This window comes from Scomber scombrus, chromosome 15, assembly GCF_963691925.1.
Source record: "Scomber scombrus chromosome 15, fScoSco1.1, whole genome shotgun sequence".
NCBI classification, from domain to species: Eukaryota; Metazoa; Chordata; class Actinopteri; order Scombriformes; family Scombridae; genus Scomber; species Scomber scombrus.
The window spans coordinates 26,960,560-26,978,373 of NC_084984.1; the positions used below are offsets into that span (position 1 = coordinate 26,960,560).

At 39.0% G+C, this 17,814-nt stretch overlaps 2 protein-coding genes across 2 annotated transcripts; one reads left to right on the forward strand and one right to left on the reverse strand.

The window, feature by feature from the left end:
- Nucleotides 1–229: 229 nt before the first annotated feature.
- Nucleotides 230–4,743, forward strand: ntmt1 (N-terminal Xaa-Pro-Lys N-methyltransferase 1). The gene is made up of 4 exons (XM_062434921.1): nucleotides 230–250; nucleotides 1,965–2,124; nucleotides 3,785–4,037; nucleotides 4,402–4,743. The coding sequence occupies exons 2-4, from the start codon at nucleotides 1,966–1,968 to the stop codon at nucleotides 4,656–4,658; spliced, it is 669 nt and encodes a 222-aa protein (XP_062290905.1). The 5' UTR covers nucleotides 230–250; nucleotide 1,965; the 3' UTR covers nucleotides 4,659–4,743.
- A 1,664-nt stretch (nucleotides 4,744–6,407) lies between these two features.
- ndor1 (NADPH dependent diflavin oxidoreductase 1) lies at nucleotides 6,408–17,518 on the reverse strand. Its single transcript, XM_062434653.1, has 15 exons — nucleotides 17,427–17,518; nucleotides 15,054–15,193; nucleotides 14,874–14,951; nucleotides 14,679–14,776; nucleotides 14,472–14,570; nucleotides 13,495–13,596; nucleotides 13,170–13,373; nucleotides 12,817–12,944; nucleotides 11,630–11,841; nucleotides 11,417–11,524; nucleotides 11,186–11,300; nucleotides 9,379–9,525; nucleotides 9,160–9,278; nucleotides 8,874–8,968; nucleotides 6,408–7,473 (listed from the first exon to the last, which is right to left on the reverse strand). The coding sequence occupies exons 2-15, from the start codon at nucleotides 15,186–15,188 to the stop codon at nucleotides 7,329–7,331; spliced, it is 1,785 nt and encodes a 594-aa protein (XP_062290637.1). The 5' UTR covers nucleotides 15,189–15,193; nucleotides 17,427–17,518; the 3' UTR covers nucleotides 6,408–7,328.
- Nucleotides 17,519–17,814: the final 296 nt, after the last annotated feature.

Sequence of the window (17,814 nt, forward strand, 5' to 3'; positions counted from 1 at the left end):
AATGTACGAGGACATTTGACTCTGATGTGATTCTTTATGAAAATCATTGTTAAAAGTGAGTGTAAGTGAGTTGTAATGCCTGCAGTCACCAGCAGGGGCGCTGCTGTCGCTGCTGTTGCCGCTACCGGCAACCAAATAAGGAAATGACGTCTTGCATGTGGTCCCGCAGAGAAAGTGAAGCCCGGAGACCGGAGCAGCTTTTAACGAGGGCTAGAGGAGGGTGTGTGGCCTGGAGCGGACTCTAACTGAGGTATGTATCAATATGAAAATTCGCTTTTATGAAAGTGAAATCACAGAGTCGGTATTCGACCCTGGAACAGAGCTGTCCGCGGCTAACATTAACTAGCGAGCTGGATAAAATCTACAACACCTACACATAACTTAGCACATGTCGAGAAATGAACTGTATATATTTACTAACTGTTGATATGAAGAAGACCTCCTTACATTCATCTGTAAAATAAAAAAGAAGAAAAGAAAAAAAAAGAGTTTATGTTGGAAATTAAAGGAGAAAGCTACACGTGTCATCATTCCTAAGGTTTAAGTTGAATTTACAGCTTTCCAACTTTATCCACTGTGCATGAAGGGGTCATGACGTAACTACTCATTGACTGAAGTTATTTCAGTTTGGAGCTTTAAACGTCTTCAACTGAGTGTAATACACCTTTAACAGTCCTTTAAAGGCCGTTTTTACACTGTATCATCTATCTGTAGTATATATAATGCTTCAACAATAATGTCATTTCAAAATAATTACATTAATAGAGTAGAATAGAATAAAACTGTAATGTCTACTTTATTAATGTTTAGTAATGATTATGGTGGTAAAATTGGGATGACATGTTGTTTTGAGAAGTTATCTAGTTGTGTGATGTTTAGACTTCTCAATAAAGCTGAATATTAGCACCTGTGTACCACACAAATTAATAATGAAGAAGAGATCTGTGAAATGAACTCATGTGGCAGTTTAAAGTGTGTATTAGTCTCATTGATTAATTAATTAATTCATTCATTCGTTCCTTCGTTCGTTCTGTCTCTGTGATGTTGGTCAGAGCCTCAGAGGAAATGTGTGCCCTCTGCCCTGCTCACGAGATGGGTGCTGACAGCTGAACTGCCTCCAAGTGTAGCCAGATTTGGATGCAGCTTGTGTGTGTGTGCGTGTGTGTGTGTGTGTGCGCGCGCGCGCGCGTGCAGCAGAGCAGGTGATAGACCTCCAGTCCTCGTCCAACATAGCTGAAGTGTGGAGTTTGATTGTACATCCTTTTACAGAGCTGTATGAATATGGATGAATGGCCTTTAATGACAGTGAGGTGAAGCTTGTAGAGCAGCTGGATGACCACAGCTGACTATAAGTAGCCTAGAAACAACACACACACACAACTGAACAATGAAAAAGACTTAACTCAAATATGATAAAGGATATGTTCACCATTTCTTTAAGTCTGTCTTGAAAAAATAGGTTCACATATGTAGATTTGAACAGTTTATTCTTGCTGTAATCATTTCTCCTGTTCATACTGACCATTCAATTATTAATAAGAATGTAATAAGAACAAGCCTGCAGTATCAAAATAAATCCCTTCTGTCTGGGTGATAAGAGGAGGAAGAAGAGGAAGAAGGTGACAGAAAGTGACAGATGTAGTCAGTGTGCAGTTAATCAGTAATTGTTCAATTTATTAGTTTTTGTTAGGTTGTGTAAGGCTTATTTCACAGTTAATGTATCATCATTCATTTTACATCAAATGATGTATGGTGTGTATGTTTACATCACAGCTGACTCATTATTCAATGGGAAACCAGACTGTTCCCTTCATTAGAAAAACTATATGAAGGAACCATGAAGGCATCACAGTTTTAGATCATGTAATATCTTGTGTTCCTGCTGCTGCTGTGTTAACTTTTGATCATGATGTGAAGAGTTATAAAACTCTAATTGAACCGTGTGCTCTGTGGACTGTTGACAGGATGGGTGACATAGCAGAGAATAAAGGGAGCTTCTACTCCAATGCTGAGGTCTACTGGAAGGAGGTTCCTCCCACAGTGGATGGCATGCTGGGAGGCTACGGCAGCATCTCCAACATCGACATCAACGGATCCAAAGCTTTCCTGCAGAAGTTCCTTGGTGTAAGGAACTTTAAAAAGATGTCAGCCAGTTAAGATACAGTTCATGTGTCAGGCTGTTTTTTGATCTATGGAGTGAAGGTATGCTGACTTGGGTGTGATCCAGAGGTGTGGCATTCAGTCACATGACATGTGCCTTATGGAATCATAAATCAAATGAATTTAAACTTGACGAAATCAAAAAAGACTCAACTAAACACCAACAACTCATAACAACAATTACACTTTGGTCTCCTGGAACATTATAAAATGTGTGAATGGGCCTGTCACAATAATTATCAACTTATTGTACAATAACATAATTATCAGCATCATCATGTCTATATATGGACTTATCATATGATACATGGACATTTAACCTCAGTATTGCCACACTTCACATTAGCAGCTAAGAGGCTATTCATGTCACATTAGCTAAACAAGTAGTGTCCTCCATTCCTCACTGTGTACGTCCTGAGTGGAGACTGTAGAAGAATTAAAGGTAAATAACTCTGTCCTCAACCATAATGACAGTCTGTGTTTTTACACAAGTGTAGCACCCACTCTCCAATCCCACCCCCCACCCCCCTTACATTATTATACTATTATATTATCATTATATCAGTGGTATAAAATGATCTTCAAACGACAATAATATCGTTTATCGTGATTATTTCTGAGACAGTTATTGAGACAGGTCTTATCAAGTTGCATTATGGGAACTGTAGGATCATGTGTTCTTGGAGTATGACCTGTACTAGTGACTAAAAATTGATATTTATATTGGCTTCTGCTGCGTCAGTTTTGATCATTTTGATCAGGTCTACACATGCAGGGAATTAACTGCTTGAACATGTTGCATGAACAGAGGAAAAGTGTGTGAATAGTATCAAAGTTATATACATATCATTTATCATACATTATTCCTGTTCATTCACTATACTGACTTTTTATTAATATAGAGTTGTGTTAAAGTAGGTGACAGGCACATAGTGAATGTTTAGTACTCAGAGACTAAGTGTAGGACCTGGACTTGACTTGACTTGACTTGGTCTTGGAACTTCTATCATCAATATTTGAGGCTTACTGGTGACTTGCAGAACAAGAACTGTGTTCCACTCTGATGTGAAAGACTTGGTGTAAAGAACAGTGGAGGTGTGGATTCAAATCAGATCAAATAAGACAAACAGCTGTTTAAAAAGTAACCTCATCATCCAGTCACGCTGTATGTAGCGTCTCCTGCTGAGCGTTTAACTGCTCTTTGATACAAATTAACCAAGATGCTGAACAGGGCAAAAAAATCTCACCAGTCTCCAGCCAAATATTGGTCAAATATGCAAGAGTCTGCTAGATTTGATTCACTCAGCAGCCAAAAAAAACAATGGTAACCTGTTGAGTGGCTGCTAAAATTAAACATTCACTAAACATTTGGCTGTTAGGGTTAATTATATAGTTCATTTTGCATCCTGCTGCTGAATAATTAAGAAAAACTGTTTAATGTAGAACTTTAAAAATTAAAAAAACTGATTATATTATATACTTTCTGCCCAGTGCATGCTGGGATGGGCTGTAAGAGAGTGTAGGTAACATTTAACATAATGAACTGTAAATGAATACTTTAAACATATTCTTATATAATAATCACAGGTTTTTATTCATGCGTTGTGTGTCTGTGGCGCTGAAGGAGGGGGAGGGGAAGACGAGCCCAGGCTGCGCTCTGGACTGCGGCGCTGGCATCGGCAGGATCAGCAAGCGTTTACTGCTGCCTCTGTTCAAGACGGTGGACCTGGTGGACGTGACGCAGGAGTTCCTGGACAAAGCCAAGCCGTACCTGGGAGACGACAGCAAGAGAGTGGGTCACTACTTCTGCAGCGGCCTGCAGGAGTTCGTACCGGAGAGCGGGCGCTATGATGTCATCTGGATCCAGTGGGTCATCGGTGAGTGTGGAAATTGAAGCAGCTGTAGTAATCATTCACAGCTGGACTCATTTTTGCCAGTAGAAGTAATTCAGCCAATGAGAGCTGGAAACATCACAGTTCAAGTTTTGATATTGATTGGTTCACAAGATATACTGTTGAAAGTTGAGAATCACTTTTTTCAAGGTCTTAATAGCTTTTTGACTTGCTTAAAAAATGAAAGTAAAAAAAGTAGTAGTAGAAAAAACTAAAGTCACTTTTTCTTGTAAAGACCTCAGTATGCTTCATATGAATAATAAACTATATATAACTCATACAGTAACCTCACCCAGAGGTCACTGCTGTACAATCAGCATCTTCTGACACTCTCTTCTGCCCCCTACAGGCCACCTGACAGACGACCACCTGGTGGATTTCCTGCGCCGCTGCCAGAAAGCCCTGCGGCCCAACGGCCTCGTCGTCATCAAGGACAATGTGTCGTACGAGGGAGTGGTGCCCGACGACGTGGACAGCAGCGTCTGCCGAGACCTGGAAATAGTTCACCGCCTGGTGGCCAGAGCGGGTCTGCAAATCATGCACGAGGAACAGCAGGCTGACTTCCCAAAGGAGATCTACCAAGTCCACACACTGGCTCTCAGATAGAACTGCTGGATTTCTGACATGGAAAAGGATGTTTTTTTCTAGTCCATTTATTATCTGTTTAGAAAGAATATGCGGTTTGACGTGTTTGTGGAATGTGTGTGTGTGCGTGTGTGTGTGTGTCTTCTGCTCTGTGCTTTACAGAACTGTACCAGACTACAGCATCGCTCCCACACACACTGTTTACAGTTATTTATTATTTTTTACACATTTCGGGAGCTCAACATCACGTCCTCCTTCAGGTGTGAGTGCAGGACAGTGTGATTGAACATAATGATCATGTGACCGTACCTCAGCCTGGACGTCCACTGGAAGCTGCTGCAGAGAATCTTTCTAATAATGTTCATGTTGAATCTCTCATTGAAAACACATTCAATGTTGTAACAGGCTGCAAGTTTAATCAGTCTTTGTCTTTGTATTTCCAGAACAGTGTATATTAGAAGGAGCAAAGCTGAAATGATTCATTGATTAGTCGATCCACAAAATAACCATAATAATGATATTCAGATAATCAGCTTATTGTTGGAGTCATTTGCGACTTGTTCCAGTATGTGAGGATGTTCTGCTCAACCTAGTTTTATATCAGTGTTGTTCTGACAAACAATTTAAAGACGCCACCTTGGACTCTTGGATGTGCATTTTTTTTAAACATTTCTGACCTTTTAAAGACAATACAACAAACCGGTTAATTGAGAAAACAGTTTTTAACAACAGAAGTGTTGGAATTCATGTCCACTGACAATAAGCACAGATGTTTTTACACATTGTAAATCGATGCTTCGGTGAGCTGCTCCAGTATAAACAGCAGCAAGCCTCTCCTATACAGCACCTCGTCAACACAGCAGATCACAGAGGAGAAGCGACTACAGCCGTGCCTCATTAAGTCAGTACTGTGTGATGAACCTGTTTACCTCAGGAAGCTCAAAGATAAACAAATGAGGCAATTAAGATGATGTGTGTGTTCTTTCTCTCCAGTTCATTTGACAAGGCACATTTCACAGGGATAGATATATTACACTTAGAACATAAATCCCAGCTGTTCAGTGAAGCTGTATGATCAGAGTGTGGTTAGGAAATCAAACCCACACACATGTAGATAGTCTAGATTCTCATCATTTAATATCAGTCTCTTTTAACTTGCTGTCAATATTAAAATGAAAAATCATTGTTAAAGTTGTACAAACACATTAAAACACAAAATAATACAAACTAAACATGATTTTTTTTTTTTAAATTGCATCCCAAACATTTAAATAAATTAAATGTTTGCATTTAATGTTTGTCTTAAAGTTTTGTGCATTTCTATTAAAAGTGAAATGAAAAGACCTTTTTAATGGTCATCTTCACAGTAGAAGACTTCAATTTCACACAGGACGTCTGACCGAAGTTAAAAAGAAAACGTTTATTTTTATTCAGTTTAAAGTTTAAATTATGACGTAAGTCTCCAATAACATCTGAAATAAGACACTTAAAACATGAAAATAAAAATGTTCGTATAGTTATACCTCATGCTCACATAAATTCTATTTGATTAAAAGTTTGAATATAGTCAACCCTCAACTTCCATACTGAGTGGCTAATTGGAATTTTTGCCTCGCTACCAAATTAGCAGCAACTGCAGGGAACACAGTCCTCAGAGCTGTGTGTGTGTGTGTGTGTGTGAGAGAGAGAAACAGACATATGTTCAGTCTCCTTCAGTTTATGTGTGAGTTATATTATGGTCTGCAGGATGTTGAGAGGATGAAGCTCAGTCTGAGACATCTCATCTTCTAACAGAATCTGAACGACTCCTCAAAAAATTTAAATTTTTAAAAATAACTAAATTGATCTTAATCTGATTACTTTCCATTTTCAATAAATGACTGTAGAACTGAAACAAAAGCCAAACAAGTGTAATTTTCAGATTATACTTTATTATGTCACATACTGGGTGCTGCTGCGCCATTGGTCCCCTATACTGTATGTAAGCCAGTTTACAGATTGTGTAACTGTAACATTTATGTCATAAGTGATTATAAGCAGTGAAATATGACAGAGTGGGAGAGACAATAAACTGATACTTTATTCATAAATGATCGGTTATCTGTTGGCTAAGGCAACATTTAAAGTTGTGCACTTATGTGACTGAGACTAAAAGTGCACTGGAGCTCAAAGGTTACTGTGTGTGACCATCAGTTAATAATCTCTTCAGCACACTGAGGTCCTGCTGTGATGGCACCGTTTAGCGCCGAGCACCGTATAGAACAGTGGGAGGCAAATGTATTGATTGTTATTTTCTTGATCAGTCATTGAACACTTGTCTCACACACAGTGGAATACAGGAAATGCATGATCCTGACATCTGTAATGTTCCTGCTCATTGGTTTATATGCTGAAAACTGTAACATGTCTCTGCATGCAGTCCATATACATACATCTAACACTAATATGAGTAGATTTGGCTCTGATTTGGCACTTCTTTTATTCATGCAGTGTGTCTGACTATCTTTTACCCAACTTAAAGCTGAGCTGAGAAGTCAGTAACAGACACATGCTTCCCCAAAACTGAAATGAACTTCCACACTCAAAATATGCTGCTGTTCATATGTCTGAATACACTTTGATGACAGCGGTGATTGTATTATATTCAACGTGGCGGCAGCAGCTGAAGGTGAAGAGTTGAGGGTCACGTGATCAGGACCAGGTCTCGCTCTGGAGACGGCCCGTCCTCTCCATGGCTTCCAGCATCTGCTCGGCTTCCTCGGCGGACGTTCCTCCCTCCTGCTGGAACCCTTCTTTCAGTGCATCACGTACGCTGGCGGGCATCTGTTTAGCATTGCTGCAAACAAACAAGATGATTCACAGCTGATCTACTGTTTTTACTGTCGGATTTCTACACAGCTGACCGACGACCGATGATACACACCAGCACCAAACACTACACACACACACACACACACACACACACACACACACACACACACACACACACACACACACACACACACACACACACACACACACACACACACACACACAAACACAAACTTTTCTTCCTATCCGACTACAATTTGGTAAAAAAGTACAGTGTCCAGCTGTTTAAGGAAATGACAAAAAAAAAAGTGTGAGCTGTTTTAAAATATTTATATCTTCCAGATTTATATCTAGTGTGTGCTGAGAGCCTCAGACACTGTAGAGCAGTCAGAGAGTATTGACAGAAGAGACACTGAGCCTCATGCAGGAAGCCATATATGAACATATTCCCTCTTATTTCTTCTGATTATGTTAGTACTCATTGATTTCTGCCATTCACCAATGTTTCCTTAATTTTTACTCTTCTGTTAGGTAAGAGAAGATTTTAGGAGTGGTTGAAAGCACTCATAGTACCAATATAATACAATCACACTCACAGTTCACAAATTGTTTGTCTAATGCAAAGAAGCATTAGTTTTACATTTGTGGAACATAAAAAACACATAAATATCATATAATAAAAAATAATTGGATTATTACATTTGTGGGCTGAAGCAATGCATTTGGTCGATTGAACCCAATCAGCACTATAAGTTTCAGTTTATTTAACATTCATTACTTCATTACTGCTAAGTTCTTCTTCTTGCTGCCTTTTATTTGGTGACATCTCTCTGATGCATAACACCTGCTCTTATATAGTGTATAATATAGTATAGGGAGCGTCACCTGTGCTTCTAACAAACAATCAACCACATATCTCCAATTTAAGATCATGTGGGATTCATCATTCAGCACAGCTGGGTAAAAGCAGGTTTGGGTGCTTATGAATGTTTGATGCTTCTGGAGTTAACTTCTCTTATTTTTTCTCTTAATAGAAATTGAAGATTAGTTACAGCATGAGACCTAATGTCAGCAGACTAGAGCAGAGTAGAGGGGGAAGAGATGCCACTCCCTCACCTCTCACCTCTTAATATAAATGGTGCTACTGTTAATAAAAAATCTAAATCTCAGACTGAAAATAAAACTCTCAAAGGCTCAGTCTTCTTTATCAGTCCTCACACAGATGAAGAGTCCCTGCAGAGTCAGAATGAAGTCTCAGGGTACATTTTATCCTCTGACTGCTACAGCTGTTTGACTTCAACGACTGTAATCAGGGACTTCTTTCGAGAGAGGGATTATGAGAGGAGTTCTCCACAGAGACATGAATCAGCATAAATACTCAGATGTGAATGAAGCAGCAGTTCAATTTTGGTGCTTTGGACTCACCCAGCGATGTAGAAGCAGCCTCCTTTATTTGTAATCAGGTCCCACAGGAGCTCAGAGTTCTCCCTCACACGCTGCTGCACGTACACTTTTTCCTCCTGAACACACACACACAGACACAATGAATCCTGGGTATTGTAGGACAGGTTGAAAAGTGTTGTGGCTTTACTTAGAGCCTGAAAAATGTCAACTGCACACACTCACAGGTACGTATATAAAGTTCTGTCCACCGTATAAGTCAAAATGTGATGATGTGTGTGTATATAGTGTGTGTGTGTGTGTGTGTGACCTGGTCTCGTGAGAAGGCGGTGAAGAGTTTCAGCTGTCCCGCCTTCATCATGTCCTCCCACTCTGAACTGAAGTAGAAGTCTTTGGTCTCGGATCGACAGCCGAAGAACAAGACGTTGGCTGAGCGGCAGGGAGACAAACAGGAAGAGGAGTGTCATGTCATGAGCTGTGATGGTGTGAGGTGATCATGAGAGTCAGACAGAGAGGTCAAAGGTCTCACCGGTTTTTCCCTCTGCAGTCCTCTCTTGTAAAGCAGACCTGAAGGGCGCCACTCCTGTTCCAGGTCCCACCATTATCACAGGGGTGTCCTTCTGTGTAGGGAACTTCAGACTTCCCTTCTTCACCCACAGAGGCACGTACACCTCCCCTACAACAACAACAACATTTAGAACTTTATTGTTCATGTTGTGGAATACAGGATAACAGACTAAACTGGATCATGACGAGGACAAGCTTCTATATCATTTTCAAAGCTATGTTTACTATTCACTGCAGTTTTAGTTTATTTCTAACATTCAGATTTCCAGAGTTTATCTACCAACATTAAAGGTGACATATTTTGCTCATTTCAAACTCTAATTTTTTTCAATCTGGGACGCCACTATAGTAGCTTTGTATGATTCACAGATCAAAAAAACTCCTTATTTATCTTGTACTGGTCCTTTATGCAGCCCCTCAGTTCAGCCTCTGTCTCTAACAGGCCATTTTAGCTCCTGTCTCTTTAAGGCCCACCTCTGTTCTGATTGGCCAGCTTTTTGGCCTTTATCACAGTGGTGTTAAGTTACCACTGATGCAAACCCAACATTTCCTGCTTTACTGTTTCATATTAAACTCTTTTATATGACTAAATAATGGGAGACTTTTATTGTAAAGAATTCACAGGAAATTAAAACCTAAAAGAAGCGCTAATTCAGTGAGAGCTAATTCACCATGCTAATATGCTCACAGTGACAATGCTGATGTTTTTTTTTTTCTTGATCTTTATTTAACCAGGAAGTCACATTGAGATACAGTAACAATATATATAAAAAGTGCAAAATGCAAATCAGAACAACAGGCAGCAATAAATCAGGTACATGTTATTGTTCAGTTGAAACAACTGCAGCTAGCAGTGACTACGTCTTTTATTCTACATTTAAAATCATTTAAAAAGGGACCTGTTTAGCAGGGTTACGGCTAATTTCCTGAACAAGGATTACATTTAGTCCAAGAATAGACTTGTTTCTTAATGGATATTTTCACAGAATCTTGTCTTCTTAATCACTGTCTGAGAAACTGTTCACCATCTTAGTTTAGTGTGCTAGCATGCTAACATTTGCTATTTAGCATACAGTACAGTTGAGGCAGATGGGAATATAAGTAGTATTTGGTCATGAATTAAAGAGTACAGTGTAGAGCTGCTCTATATGTAAAGAGCATTGAGATGACTTTTGTTGTGATTTTGTGCTTTATAAATAAAAATGTATTGATTGACTGATTGACTGATTGACTGATTGATTGATTGATTGATTGATATTGGACAAATTAAAATTCTGACCCAATGATGGTGCTAAATGAAAAATCAAAAGATCATCAAAGTTTTTACAAATAATTCTAAATTGTAACATGAATGTTGTCAAATTTCACACGTTACACATCAACCTCGTGATGGCACAAGAGGAAAAGTCAGATAACCACCAAAGTCATCAGGATTCATCTTCTGGAAACCATGAATGTCCGTACAAAATTTCATTACAACCCATCCAATAGCTGTTGAGATATTTCAGTCAGGTGGTAGTGAACCAACCATCCAATGGACACCCTCTCTAGAAAACTAAAACACTGCAGGACTCATGACAGATGAGTCAGATTTGTGTCAACCTCTTGAGGTCAGTACAGTATGAGTATGTCCGGAGGCTGATGGTTAACGATTACAAATATCTATATGAAATGAAGCCACACACTCCAACTAATAAGAGCTAAGTATTCTCTCTGAGGCTGATGTATGAGTATAGTTGATATGAGTATTGTACAGTGTGGTGACAGACCTTGTGTAGGGTCCAGGGAGGCTAACCAGCTGGAGCAGAGTCCTCTTCGTGGTTTAAACATCTTGGTTTTGTAACGGACCACGGCGATCAGGATCTGAAGCCTGTGTGGGTGAGCCTGTGTGAGGAGAGAAGACTGCTTTGAAATACACCTGCTACATTTCACTCACAGTTCTCTTGTTTTTCTCATTTTTCAATAGCAGTTAAATAGTTGTTTGTGATTGGATGAGCTACCAGGAGAGAAGAGGCGATGGAGAAAGAGCGAGGCTGGATCTCAGGGAAAAGATCCAGGAGGTAGTCCACTTTGAGTTCTGCTGTGGTATGAGGGAAATCTGCCAACACCTGCAGCAGTAACAACATGCTCAATAAGCAAATAAAGGACACGTTTATATATTTATATCTTTTCAAAATAAGGGAATAAAAAAAAAGAAGGTTAAACTGTCTGACCTCCAGTGCGGTGCGTCGAGGTCGGTTGCAGTAGCCGTGCAGTTCGTCCTGGCCGGCAGCTGAGCTGAACTCCACCAGCTTCTCCTGCTCCAGCTCGTTGGTGGAGAATGTAGACAGCAGCTCGAAGAAGGAACGGCGAGGCACGGCGGCGATGTCCAGGTAGCTCTCCACCAGGTGGCGCACATTGCAGGGCTGAGGAAGCCTGGCTGGGACTGAGTACACAGAGACACGGTGACAACTCAACATCTCATCATTCTCATCAACCTTAGTAGCAGTTTCCAGTGTAGAAGTTCTCATAAACCCAGAACAGAGTGGAACATTTAGTCACTAGATATTTTTCTCAGGAGCTGATGGAGACAGAGCTAAAAGGACAGATTTACATTCATCAGGTGTAATAGTAATAGTCTGCTTGCTGGAGAGAGGCTGGTCAGCTGGGGGCATGTGATTGGCTCAGAGTGAGGGGGCGGGGATTGACTTCAATAAAATGCAAAGTAACATTATAAAAAAAGTGACATTATAAAAAGTATCATTATGACATGAAATGTGTCATGAATTAGGAGGTAATTAGGATTTTATTTTGAAAGAGGTAAAAAAAAAAAAGAACTCAAATTATTATGAATATAATTTCATAGCTATACATTTATTATATATCAAATATTATATATCTTTACATATACTTTATATTTCACATTTTCCTACATTACTAATTTACTCATTCTTTTACTTTCTGTAATTACTTTAAACATTTACTGGTTTATTTATCTTACAGCATTTATTTCTTATTTATTTATTTATTGTTCAACACTTCCTGTCATAAAGGCTAACTTAAATTATTATGATGATACAGTAAACAGTATATTTAACATTCTCTTTCATATTAACTTACTAATATTGGACACTCCATATCATAAAGGCTCATAGCTGTCAATAGCCAGTAACAGTAACAGTGGTGTTAATGTGATGAGGTAATGAGTCATAAACCTTCATGATGGAGGATTAACAGGAACATCATCACTACTGGAACTAAAATGTGTGTGGGTTTTTTTGAACATTTAAAGGCAGTTGTAGCCGTCTTTATTAAAAGATTTTATTACTATGAACAAAAAGTCACTCTCTCACACACACACACACACACACACACACACACACACACACACACACACACACACACACACACACACACCTACCTGCTGTGTTGTCTGTGGGCCTGATAGTGAATGTGGCCTCTGGATCTAATCCGAGCATCTGACAGAACTGCTGCACGTCTTCTGCTGCGTTACGAGGATACATCATCACCACGTCACCTGCTGCAAACCTACACACAGGTAAAACTACTGATGAGTCAGCATTCAAAACAGCTTTATTTTCTTCTTCTACATTTGAAGACCGAACATTAGAAAATAAAAAAGTGAAAATCAGGGTTGTGTTTATTTCTATTCATGCTGTGAGGTAGCTGTGATAGAGGAGAAAGAATGATCTGTGTTTTATTTTGAAATGATTAAAACATTTTCTATTACTGACTTTTTCAAGGTTTACTCACTGGATGTTGGATCCACTGATGTCAAAGTCGATGTGCCTCACATCCTGAAAGTGAGACTGGTCTGTCACTCTCTTATTGGACAGCAGTCTAGCAGGGAAGGGGTGGGACTGAGAGGGGATGGTTTGCTCTGAGGGAATCTTTAACCTGTCCTCCGTCTGCTCCTTCACATCCTCCAGAAAGTGAAAGGTGAACTTTGGAGGGAGCCTGACATGAGAAACAAGACAGAAACATCCCTGAGTTTCTGGTTTCTTCATGAGATTTTAAAGGACACAAAACAAACTCTTAATAAAAATATGCAACGACAGACAAAGAAGCAGATACTCACGGCTCATCCTCCTTCAGTGGGGTCACCTCTGACAGAGACGGGTGCATAGCAAACACTTTGTCCCAGAATGATTTGAGCCACGGGTCGATCACAGCGTCTGCCCTGTTTAACACACATTTTAAAAAGAATAACTAAAAAGATTTGATGTTGGTATAATAATAACTAATTAATAATTATTACCAATATATATAAAAAAAAAAAAGAATATATGAGGATGTGTCTATTTGCACAATCCTAAATTTGTCTCAAACAGTAACTGGGACCTTCAGTTAACTTTATTTTGAAATTTAATTTCAGAGAGAGAGAGAAAGAGAGAGAGATAGAGGGAGAGAGAGAGAGAGAAATGTTTTTTTTCACACAGTCTAATTTATTTTATGTTAGCCATGAATCAAATACTGGATTTTAAATAGCACCACATGGTTCATGTTGTGAGCTAAAAGAGTAAATAGTTTGATTAATGGCCACATGGTGGTGCTGTTGAGTCAGCTTTGTACTAGTACTAATACTAATCAGTTCTGTCAGTTCTATCATGACTCAGAGCCAAAAATTAATACAAATATTTACTCAAATCTTTGATGTAGTTTTGAGATAAAGAGGTAAAATGTTAAAAAGACAATTATTTAATAAAAATATATCAACAGTAAAGAGATTGAAGAATATTTATCAGTTGCCTCCTGCAATTAAACTAAATGTATATTCCACTTACCATGTTGTGGCACACCTACCTCAGTAGTTCATTATAACTAGTAGTTATGAAATATGATGTGATATTATTATAATAACCAGGACCTGCTATTGTTCAGCATGTAACTCTTTCACATGTTACTGCTTACAAATATCAGTTAGAGACAGAAACATAATACGAGGATCAAACCTGACAGAACACAGGTACTAAATCATCCATAACACTGTGAAAATAATCAGTACAACTTTACAGCAGATAATGAGATGCTGAAGAAGAATGTGATGTTTCTTACCCGAGGTCGTGCTGGTCGTCTGCCAGCCCGACAGGAAGTAGCACCGTGGCGCCCAGCTGCATGACACGCTTATGAAGCTTCTTAGCCATGAAATTAAACCTACAGACAACACAGCCGGATGCTTTCTTTATTGTTTTTTTTTTTTTTTACAAAGAAAATGAGTGACTCTGATTGTGTGAACTGTGAGAAAGCTGAAAAAACACTGACTTTGGATAGGAGGAATCCCCCAGACCCAGTATGGCACAGTCCAGCCGACACAGAGATCCCACAGGTAAAGACTTCCTGAAGATAAACCTCCAGAAGTTCTTTAGAGACAGAATGACACACATGAACAGGGTTGAACTTGCGCACATTTATGGTTGTTACCTTTTCTTATGTTAGACATTTAGTATATATTGTTACCTTCATATTATCAGGAGGTTCTCCTTGACCAGTGGTGGCGCACACAAAAACAACCAGAGACTCTGAGATCAAGTTGGCCTGTTTAATGAGAGGAAACACACACTTTAATGTCTACAGACTTATAATCCCCCCCACCCACCTCTCTTTCTCCTTCCTGTCCTTCATTAAAAACACACTCACCACATTGTAGTGATCCAGAGGCAACAATTGAACCTGCAGCCGTCTTCTCTGAGCCTGCCGGGCGATCCTCTGAGCCGTGTCCTGAGCCGTCCCCGTCTGGCTGCCGTACAGGACCAGCAGAGACGGGTTTGACATGATCGCTGAAAGAGACAAACACATTACATGCCGATTTATTTAAGAAGGATGAAGACTAGGCTGGTCGGTATCTTGCATGGTAACCTCTGCTCTGATCAGTGTATGAATGTGTGTGAATGAGTGAATGTGACATGTGGTGTAAAGAGCTTTGAGTGGTTGTAAAATCTTTCAGTAAAATCAAGTAAAACATAAAAAGAGCAAAATTGATAGTTATAAAAGTGAAGACAGTTAAGATTATAAAACATCAAATCATAAAACAGTAAAAACAACAATAGTCAAAACTATCAAATAGAGATAGAATATAGAATTAAAAACATAAAAGGATGAAGAATACAGTCAGTAAAACTAAAATAAGGCCTTTTCATAAGAGTGAGTTTTAAGCAGTGATTTAAAAGATGAAACTGATTCTGTTCAATAACTGAGGAGCCCAGACAAGAAGGATCCGGTAAGAAGAACATCTAGAAGACTCTTGCTTGACGATCTCAGGCAGCGTTCAGGTTCATTTAGTATCTATTGTTTATAAACCCTATTCTAAAAAGCCTACACGGTGTCCAGTAAAAACGGTGTATTTTATATTGAATACATTTGCCTCTAATTTCGTTGATATATTTGCCATTATCACCTACGATCTGTTCCCAGATCTTGAATGTGAATTTGATAAGATCCCTCTGCCAGATTATTCTTAGATGTTCACATGTGCTACTGTTCAGGTAAATTGAGTTATTGTAGAAAAATGATCTTTGTGGTTACGCGGGTTTTGGAGGAAATTACCTACTGCATTGTTGGGCAGAACTTTTTTCATAATACCGTGTCTAATCTGCAAGTACTTCCAAAAGTCACCTTTTTCTCTCACAGATCATACTCTTGAATTAACTCAGCAAAGGATTTAAGAATACCATCTTTATAGAGATCACCAATTGTATGAATTCCATTCTCTAGCCATCTTCTCCAGAGCAATGTTTGTTTTCCTATTTTTATTTCTGGGTTGAGTCATAATGAGGCATTTTGCTGTTTGTAATGTGAGAGCTTGTGTATTTTGTGAACTTTTGCCCAGACCTCTTTTGAGTGTTTAATATTGGATTCATCTCCTTCTATTTATCATTAGATTGTTGGGACAAGACCTGTATAGGGTGAAAGGGTGTGGCAAGAGTCTCTTCTACGGTGGCCCCTTTTAAGCCAGACACCATTCTGCTCCAATGTTTAGACATCAGGCAGAGCTAGTCCGCCTTTATCCTTGGGTGCATACAATTTACTCAGTTTAAATCTGGGCTTTCTCCCTGCCCAAAGAAACTCCTTGATGAGATTGTCGTACTGTTTAAAATAGGATCAGGTATGTTGAGCGCTAGCATCATGGAGATGTAGTTAAATTGTGGGGCTATCACCATTTTAATAACATTTACTTTGCCATACAGGGACAGGTTTAACTTCCCCCGTTTCCCTACGTTTTTTTGTTTTTTTTTAAGCAGTGGGTCAAAATTCAATGTTATCATTTCACTTAAGTCTGGACTCAACTTGTTTTCCTACCGAGTGGCATTTTCTCTTTATTTAGCACTACATACAACACTTAAACTGACTTTGATGTTGAGAAGAAGTCTACTTTAGAAACTTTGTCCCGCTCTGTGTCTGAATATATAACACTGTAACCCCCCCACCACATATACTGAGAGATGAGGATACTGAACTCTAGCTGTATTTGTCACATAGCCAACACATTATCAGAACAATGGAAGCAACCCCCCCCCCCCCCCCCCCCCCTCTCTGTGTGGACATGGACAACATGGACTATTAAACTGACCTATCCAATACACAAAGGTTGTGCAATTGGATACAATACATTATGTAAAGTGACCTTTACCAAATATACAGTTATTACAGATAACAGTAGGAGGGTTTTAACAGTTCCTCTACTCGACTTTACCTCAGGTCAGTGTTTGCTTTAACGTTACATGACTTTTATAACACTGACATGTCTGACTTTTATACAGATATTCAATGAAGTACCCTTGACCTCTACCACTAAATATTGAGGCTTTTACAGTAAGTATTAGGTTGCTTTAATAAGAGTAACTGTGTTAACTAGCAGAGAGCTAGCTATCTTTTATGTTATAAACATGGCATTACTGCGGCTAGCCGGTGAGTTAGCTTTATAGGAAATATGCTCAATTATTTCTTCATATTAATGTTTTCTTCTCTATAAATCACATTTATAACAACATACAAGAGAAACGAAGTACTTACAGCCGTTGTCTTTGTCAACAATGACTTTAAAGGATGATAAAAGAGATAAATAAGAACTGTTCTGACAGAAGCAGTCAGCTACTCATCATGAACTCAACCACACGCTTTACGGCAGGATCATTGCGCGTTTTGATTGGCTCGTGCTCTGACGGTGCATTCAAAGCCACAAAAGGAAGATGGGAAATTTAAGAACTTTACTTGAAAATACTTTCAAACAGACAAACTGTCAGAAAAGCCCCTTGTTGGGTTTCAGATGTCTTCTTTCTTCTTTTTTTTTTTTTTTTTTTTTTTAAAGTTCGGTTTCTCCAAAGACACATTTCCCTTCTAAATATCTCATGGGGTTTCATTTAATAACTATAGCCCAAAGCTAATTAATACACATTTTCCT